The 9,164-nt window shown below is 48.1% G+C and overlaps 1 protein-coding gene across 2 annotated transcripts in view; it reads left to right on the top strand.

The window, feature by feature from the left end:
- The first annotated feature begins 3,958 nt into the window (after positions 1 to 3,958).
- LOC113940041 (E3 ubiquitin-protein ligase TRIM7-like) overlaps positions 3,959 to 9,164 on the top strand; it is a 5,752-nt gene continuing 546 nt past the window's right edge. Inside the window, exons 1-6 of one of the 2 annotated variants that reach the window (XM_027631108.1) lie at positions 3,959 to 4,440; positions 5,628 to 5,723; positions 6,566 to 6,793; positions 7,730 to 7,752; positions 8,152 to 8,267; positions 8,812 to 8,847. In XM_027631108.1, coding sequence (XP_027486909.1) covers positions 4,000 to 4,440; positions 5,628 to 5,723; positions 6,566 to 6,793; positions 7,730 to 7,752; positions 8,152 to 8,267; positions 8,812 to 8,847 — 940 coding nt within the window. In that variant the 5' untranslated portion in view covers positions 3,959 to 3,999. Of the gene's footprint in view, positions 4,441 to 5,627; positions 5,724 to 6,562; positions 6,794 to 7,729; positions 7,753 to 8,151; positions 8,268 to 8,811; positions 8,848 to 9,164 lie in introns of both variants that reach the window. The other variant, XM_027631107.1, reaches the window with a different exon arrangement.

The raw sequence follows: 9,164 nt of genomic DNA on the forward strand, positions 1-9,164 counted from the left end.
AGGAGGAGGAGGAGGAGGAGGGGAAGGAGGAGGGGAGGAAGGGCTGGGAAGGATCCGGGCGGGTCGGGGGTTCCCCGGGGCCGCGATGTCCGAGGCCGCTCGGGCCGCGCTCCTGTCCTGGGCCCCCCATTCCCGCCGGGAATCCCGAGCCCGCTCCCTCCGCTCCCGCTCAGATTCCCTCCTCTCCCAAAACCCGGGGAGGTTCGGCCGCTTTGGAAGGAACCCCCTCTCCTACCCTTCCTCCTCCTCCTCCTCCTTCGCTCCCAGGTACGTGGGGGGCACCCGGGGGGGGAAATGAGGGGGGAAAAAAAGTGGGATGAACTTTTTTCCCTGGAGAAATGAGGGGAAAAAACTTCTGGGATAAACCTTTTTCCCTGGGGAAATGAGGGGGAAAAAACCCCCACATATTTTATATTATAAATATATATTATATATTATAAATATAATATATATTCATATATAATATCTAAATATCTGAAAAAATATATAAAAATTATATATGAATATATAAAAATATATTTATATTTTTATATGTTTATATATAAATGTAAAAATATATACAATATATATATGAATATATATAAATATATTCACATATATATGAATCACATATATATGAATACATATAAATATATATTCATATATAATTTTATATATATATATATAAATATATATAAAATTATATATCAAAATATACGTAATATAAATATATAAATATATGTAAAAATATGTGCAAATATATGCATAAATACATATAAACCTTATATATAAATAAGGAATTCCCCTTCCAGAAGGGAATATATAAATATATATAAATATATATAAATATATAATTATATGTAAAATATATAAATATATGTAAATATATAAAAATTATTAATATAATATATATAAATATATGTAAATATATGTAATATAGATATAAAAACATATATAAATGTAAAAATATAAATACACGTAAACCCACATAGGAATACAGGTATAACCACACAGAAACCCCCGAGGAGGGGCAGAGAAATCCGGAGGGAGGGATCTGGCTTTTCCCAGCAGGATTTCTGGGATCCCACTCCGAGGCCTCGTCAGGAGGAGAATAAATCATCCCCAGGAGGATCCTGGAAATGTGACCCCAGGCACTGGCACTCGCCCCATCCCTGTGTTCCAGGATTCCGGGATTCTCATGGAGACCCCCCCGGCACAGGGAACCCCCAGCCCAGAAAAGGATCAGTGGAGACACATTTTAATTATAATTACTGCTAATATGGTTCATTTTGCTTTTTTAATATATTAGAATAGTGATGGCATTATAATATATTATAATTATGATATTATAATATGATATTTATATAATATAATATAACAATATAATATAATATAATATAACATAATATAATATAATATAAAATGTAATATATAATTTATTTTATAATATATTATTATATATTATGATAATTATATATTTATCTTTTCTATTCTATTCTGATCGATTATAATCTATTATGCTAATTATATAATATATTATCTATAATTCTATACAATTCTATATAATTCTATATCATTCTATATTATACTATATATATTATCTGATACATATAAATATATACTATATATAATATTATAATCGATTATAATCTATTGTGATAATTATCTAATATATTATATATTATAATTATAATTATATATAATTAATATAATCTATATATATTATATTAGATAATATATTATTACATATAGTTATATATATAATACATAATATATATAATCTGTTATAATACATTATGATAATCTCATTCTCTCACTCATAATTTTGTAATATATTACATTATATATAATTTTATATTATATATATTATCTAATATATTATAATATATTATAATATATTATTACAGATATATATAGGTATATATAATATATTCTAATACATTATAATATTTTTATAATACATTACCTTATACATAATTATGTATAATTATATAATATATTCTATTATATATTATATAACCTATTATATAACACAGCATGTTCTATTATAATAATTACACCTTTATAACCATAATAAAAGGATCATTATCACATCATTTAATCATCATTAATCATCATTATCACCCCAGTCACTGCCCCACCCCCAAAACCTCCCGAGCTGCCCCTGGAAACCCCAAACCCTTTTATTTTTAGCTGCAGGTCCCAAATCCCGAGCTGGATCTTCCCTCCCCCCCCGAGGGTGTTCCCTTTCTCCCGCTGCTTTTTTTGGGACCCCGCTGAGCCTCTGGAGCTCAACCAGAGTCACCTGAGAGCTTTGGGGTCATCTCAGAGCTTTGGGGTCATCTGAGAGCTTTTGGGGTCACCTGAGAGCTTTGGGGTCATCTGAGAGCTTTGGGGTCACCCGAGAGCTTTGGGGTCATCTCAGAGCTTTTGGGGTCACCTGAGAGCTTTTGGGGTCACCTGAGAGCTTTGGGGTCACCTGAGAGCTTTGGGGTCACCTCAGAGCTTTGGGGTCACCTGAGAGCTTTGGGGTCACCTGAGAGCTTTTGGGGTCATCCGAGAGCTTTGGGGTCACCTCAGAGCTTTGGGGTCATCTGAGAGCTTTTGGGGTCACCTGAGAGTTCTGGGGTCACCTGAGAGCTTTTGGGGTCACCTGAGAGTTCTGGGGTCACCTGAGAGCTTTAGGGTCATCTCAGAGCTTTTGGGGTCACCTGAGAGCTTTTGGGGTCACCTGAGAGCTTTGGGGTCATCTCAGAGCTTTTGGGGTCACCTGAGAGCTTTTGGGGTCACCTGAGCTCCCACCTGGATCTTTGGGGTCGTGGGTCAGGGCTCGGATGGTTTTTCCCTGGATCAGATCCCGGAGCAGCTGCTCCACACCCGGCTCAGATCCTGTAACATATAATATGGAATTTATATAATATATACTGATTTATGTCATATATAATAGTATATTAAAAAGAAAAATATAATTTAGCGTTTAATAATAATGTAATAAAAATATAATATTATAATAAATTTAATAATATCATAATTTAATATGTAACACATATATATAATTTATATACTATATAAATTATATAGTATATATAATATATATACTATATATATACACACTATATACTATATATATAGTATATAAATAAACTATTATATAATTATATATAAATTTATAGATATTAAAAATATATAATTTATTATATAATTATATATAAACTATTATATATTATATAATTTATTATATAATTATATATAAGATATAAAATATTATATATAACGTTATATGATTATATAATAATTATATAATAATTTATAAAAATGTAGTTTAATATTTAACAATAATATAAAAATAGAATACAATACAATAATATTATAAAACCCTGTCGGTGGTTAAAGAAACCCCAAAACCCCGTCAATGGTTAAAGAAATCGGACACTGCCCGAGTGACCCCTCGGTCCCGGGGGAGGGAAACACCCGCGCCAGGAACCGGGGCCAAAAACCCTCCCAGGCAAAAACCCTCCCGGGAACCGGGGCCAAAAACCCTCCCGGGCAAAAACCCTCCGGGGCCAAAAACCCTCCCGGGCAAAAACCCTCCCGGGACGGTGCCAAAAACCCTCCCATCCCTCAGGGAACCGATCCCTGATCGCCGGGAATTGATTTCTGATCGCCGGGAATCGGTCCCCGATCGCCAGGAATCAATTCCTGATCGCCGGGAATCGGTCCCTGATCGCCGGGAATCGATCCTTGATCACCGGGAATCGGTCCCCGATCGGTCCCCGATCGCCGGGAATCGGTGCCAAAACCCCTCCCGGTGCCAAAACCCCTCCCATCCCACCGGGAACCGGTGCCAAAAACCCTCCCGGTGCCAAAAACCCTCCGGGTGCCAAAAACCCTCCCATCCCACGGGGAACGAGTGCCAGAAACCCTCCCATCCCTGCGGGAATCGGTGCCAAATCCCCTCCCATCCCTGCGGGAAGCGATCCCTGAGCTCGGTCCCTGCCCCGCAGGAGGAGAGGGGAGACCATGGCCGGCGTTTTCCTGCCGGGCAACCTGCAGGACGAGGCGACCTGCTCCGTGTGCCTCGAGTTCTTCCGCGACCCGGTTTCCATCGAGTGCGGCCACAACTTCTGCCGCTCCTGCATCGCCAAGAGCTGGCGGGACCTGGAGGGGGATTTCCCGTGCCCGCAGTGCCGGGAGGTTTTCCAGCTCCGCAGCTTCCGACCCAACCGGCAGCTCGCCAACATGGCCGAGATCATCGCCCAGTTCGCCCAGAGGGGTGGCGGCGGTGCCGGTGGCCACCAGGGCGGCGGCGAGGTGGCCACGGGGCAGTGCCCGCGGCACCGGGAAGCCCTCAAGCTCTTCTGCCGCGACGACGGGCGCCCCATCTGCGTGGTGTGCGACCGCTCCCGCGAGCACCGGCCCCACGCCGTGGTGCCCGTGGACGAGGCGGCCGAGGAGTACAAGGTTGTCCGTCCGTCCGTCCGTCCTGTCCCCCGGACCCCGCTCCCCCTTCTCCGTCCGTCTGTCCTGCCCCCCCCCCCCCCCCCCCCCCCCCGATCCCGCTCCCCCCCTCCTCGCTCCCAAGGGGCTGGTGGCGCTTCCCGGGCTTCCAAAGAACCTGGAGGACTGTCCCCTGTCCGTCTGTCCCCTGTCCGTCTGTCCCCTGTCCGTCTGTCAGTCTGTCCTGTCCCCCCCTCGTGGTCCTGGCGCTTCCCAGCATTCCGCGAAACCCGGAGGACTTTCCGCTCTCCGACACCCCCTCCCCAGGGGCTGGTGGCTCTTCCCAGCATCCCAGAAATCCTGGAGGACTGTCCGCTGTCCGTCTGTCCGTCCTGGCCCCCCAGACCCTGCCCCCCCCCCCCGTCTCTCTCTCCCCCCCCCCCCAGAGGACCGTCCCCTGTCCGTCCGTCTGTCCTGCCCCCAGACCCCGCTCCCCCTCGTGGCACCATCCCAAGGGGCTGGTGGCTCTTCCCAGCATTCCAGAAATCCTGGAGAACCGTCCCCTGTCCGTCCGTCTGTCCTGCCCCCCCGGACCCTGCTCCCCCCGCGTGTCCTCTCTCCCGAGGGGCTGGTGATACTTCCCAGCCTTCCAGAAATCCTGGAGAACTCTCCGACCCCCTCCCTCCTTCTCCTGCCCCCCGGGAGGCTCCAGGACCCCCCTCTCCTCCTGCTGACCCCTCCCGGAGCTCCCAGGAACAGCTGATGGAGCAAAAACCCTCCCGGCGACTATTCCGGGCCCCGGGCGACCTTCCAGGGAGGAGCGGAGGAGGCGATTGAAACCTCGCTCCGTGCGCCAAGAGCCGGGCACGTCCCCTCTGCCCGGTGCCCCCCCGGGTCCTTCCCTGGCATCCTCTGCCCCCTTCCCCGTTTTTTTGGGGGGGGTTATGGGGGTCCCTGGGGCTTCCCTTCCCATCCCGCCCCTCTTTCCCAAGAGCAAAAGGGAAGGAAGGAAGGAAAACCACCGGTAACGTTTCCTTCCTTCCCTCCCCCCTCCTTCCTTCCTTCCTTTCCTCCTTCCTTCCCTCCTTCCTTCCTTTCTTCCTCCCTTTCTTTCTCTCTCCCTCCTTCCCTCCCTCCTTCCCTCCCTCCTTCCTTCCTTCCCTCCTTCCCTCCCTCCTTCCTTCTTTCCTCCCTCCTCTGTTTCCCCCCAGGAGAAGATCCAGGGCCGCTTGGATCTCCTGCGGAAGGAGCGCCAGGAGCTGCTGGAGTTCAAAGTGAACGACGACAAGAGGACCCAGGAGCTGCTGGTGGGTCCTCCCGGGGCTCTGGGGGATCCCTCCCCTTCCTCCCCTCCCTCCCCTCCCCTCCCCTTCCCTCTCTCCCATCCCCTCCCACTCCCTGCTCCACTTCCCGAGCGGGAAAATGGGATTTGGGATTTTCCCTCCTCCCTTCTCCTCCCTCATCTTCCTCTTCCTCAGCCCCCTCATTCCCGGGGCTTTTTTCCCCCTCCCCTCCCTCCCAGGAAAAGCTCCCCTCCTGGACCATCACCCCCTTGGCATTCCCAAAGGTGTTTGGGAGCAAAAATCCAGCCCTGATCCTCAGCTCTGCCAAAAAAAGGGGATTTTAGGGGGGAAATTGGGGTGGAGAGGGGCAGGGTGGGGGACTGGGAGCACCAGTCCGTGAGGAGACACAGGGCGTGGCATTCCCGATAAAACCTGGGGAAGGGGTGGGAATGGGAGAGATCTCCTGATCCTCAGCTCCGCCAAAAAAAGGGGATTTTATTAGGGGGGGAATCAGGAGGTCTCTCCTCTCCCATTCCCACCCCTTCCCAAGGTTTTATCTGGGAATGTCACACTCTGTGTCTCCTCACTGGTGCTCCCAGTCCCCCCCTGGCCCCTCTCCACCCAAATCCCCCCTAAAATCCCCTTTTTTGGCCTTGTTCTGTGTCCCTCACCCCAATTTCCCCCCTAAAATCCCCTTTTTCTGGCAGAGCTGAGGATCAGGAGATCTCTCCTCTCCCATTCCCACCCCTTCCCAAGGTTTTACCCGGGAATATCCCACTCTGTGTCTCCTCACCGGTGCTCCCAGTCCCCCACCCCAATTTTCCCCCCTAAAAATGCCCTTTTTTCCCCCATTTTCACCCCAGAAAACCATCGAGGGCGAGCGGCAGAAGCTGCTGTCGGAGTTCGAGCGGCTGCGGCAGTTCCTGCGCGAGCAGGAGCAGCTCCTGCTGGGGCAGCTGGAGAAGATGGAGAAGAACATCTCCCGGAGGCAGAACGGGAACATCTCCGACCTCTCCCGGGAGATCACCCTCCTCAACAAGCTCATCTCCGAGCTGGAGGAGAAGGTCCAGCAGCCCACGCTCGAGTTCCTCAAGGTGGGACCTCATTTCTCCTCGTTTTTGGTCTCTTTGTGGATCCCCCAGAGGCGTTTTGGGGGTAAAACCCCTTTTTTTTCCCCCATTTTTAGCGAGTAAATGGTGCCTGAGAGCCCTTCAGCGACACCCAAACCCTCGCAAACGGAATTTTTCTCTTCAGTTTTAAAGTTCTCCGATGAATTTTTCCCCCCTCCCAGCAGAGATTTGCTCTTCACTTTTAAAGGGCTTTTTAAGGGATCTTTTCCCCTCCATGAACTTCTCTGACCCCTTTCCAGGACTTCCCCCCCCCCTTGAGCTCCTTTTTTTGGGGGTGTTCAGGATTAAACCCCTCCTTTCCGAGGGAAAAGAAAGTTGGGAAAAAGAACATCCCCAAAATCCACTGCCCCCCCCCCCCATCCCCACCCACAGCAGGAGGGTGGTGGGTGACCCTTTAATTAATTGACCTTTTAATTGACCTTTTAATTGGTCTTTTAATTGGCCTTTTAATTGACCTTTTAATTGATCTTTTTATTGGTCTTTTAATCAACTTTTAATCGGCCATATTTTTAATTAACCAGGCAAATTGGCCCTGTCCTCACCCTCCCACAGCAGGAGGGTGGTGAGTGACCTTTTAATTGGCCTTTTATTTAATTTATTTTTAATTACCCGGGCAGGACCTGCAGGGGGTTAAATTCCCGGCCGGGGCGCTCCGGGAACAGTCAATATTTGAATATTTACGGATGTCCCCGGGGAACTTTGCCCAAAAAGGGGGGTGGGAATTCCTCCCATCTCACACAAACCCCACCCCGATTGTTCCTGTTGAAAAAACAACTCTCGGGTTTGTTCCAGAGGGATTCCAAAGGCACCGGGAATGGGGGGAAAAATGGGGTTTTTGGGGAAGGGAACTCAGGGATTTCAGGGATTTCACTCCCCCCCCCTTCTCTTTTCCCTCTCCAGGACGTGATGGGCGTCATCAGCAGGTGAGAAATCCCGATTTTCCAGCCTTTTTCCAGGCGTTTTCCACACCCCCACCCTCGTTTAAAGGTCAGAGGGAGGCACCAGAACCAGTGGAATCCGCCTCCCACTCGCTGGGTCTGTCCCAAATCCTTGGAATTCTCGTCACCTTTTCCCCCCCGGGAGGTTTCTCCGAGGGTCGAGTGAGACCAGAAACCCCCCAAATGTCTCATTCTTGGGGGAATTCCAAGGATTTTCTCCCACACACCCCCTTCCCAACCACAATCAGCCCCCAAATCCCAGAGTTCTCAGCCTGGGGAGGGTTTAAATCCCGGCGGGATCCTCCTGGATGGGAACTCCGTGAATAAAACTGGGAAGGGGGGGGGAATTCCAAGGATTTTCTCCTCGTTTTTGGGGGGATTCAGGAGCGACGAGGTGAAGTGCCAGAAGCCCGTCCCGGTGAGCACCGACACCAAGATCCACGTCTGCAACTTCTCCCTCAAGACCGTGGTCCTGGAGAAGGTCCTGAAGAAATTCCGAGGTGGGGAAAATTTTAAATTTGAATTTGAATTTAATTTAAAATTGTCCCCCCTCGGCCTTTTCCCGGCACCGGGAAAGGAAGGAATGGCCAAAAAAACCCCCAAAATAACCCCAAACCGGGGGGATTTTCTTAAATCCGAACCCGCTCGGAGGTTTTTGGGGCGAGGAAATCTTTGATTTTTCCCGATTTCGGAGAGTTTCGGGGTTTCAGAGGGGGAGGGAAACCCCAAGGTGGTGCTGAAGCACCTGGAAAAAAAAAAAAGCACCAAAAAGAGGAGGGGGGGAAAAAAAAAAATCCCTAAATGCAAATTCGCGATAAATACGAAAAAATCCCGTGTTTCCATCCAGGGATTATTGGTATTATTTCCATGGGTGTTTTCTCCGTGTCCAGAGGGGGGTTTTTAATGGAAATTAAATATATTTGGGGGGAGGATTTCCCCTGTCTCGTCCCCACTTCACCCTCAGCTCGAGGTGACACTTTGTCGATGGGGTTTGGGATTTTTTGGGGGGTCACCACTCACCTCCCTGTCCCTCCTTTTTCCCAGAAAACCTGCAGGACGAGCTGGGAAGAGGCGAGAAAGGTAAAAAAATGGGGCGTTTCCCACATTTTCAGCACCCCTGGGAGGGGGTTAATGAGGTTTGGGGGTGATTAGTGAGGTTTGGTTGTAAATATTGAGGTTTGGGTGTGAATATTGAGGTTTGGGGTTGATGACTGAGGTTCGAGTGTGAATATTGAGGTTGGGATATGGTTAATGAGGTTTGGGGGTGAATACTGAGGTTTGGGGTCGATCACTGAGTTTTTGGGTGGATTATTGAGGTTGGGAACAGGGTTATTGAGGTTTGGGGTTGAATATTGAGGTTGGGAACAGGGTTATTGAGGTTTGGGGTTGAATATTGA

Source organism: Corapipo altera, unplaced genomic scaffold (assembly GCF_003945725.1).
Source record: "Corapipo altera isolate COAL_440 unplaced genomic scaffold, ASM394572v1 233, whole genome shotgun sequence".
NCBI lineage: Eukaryota > Metazoa > Chordata > Aves > Passeriformes > Pipridae > Corapipo > Corapipo altera.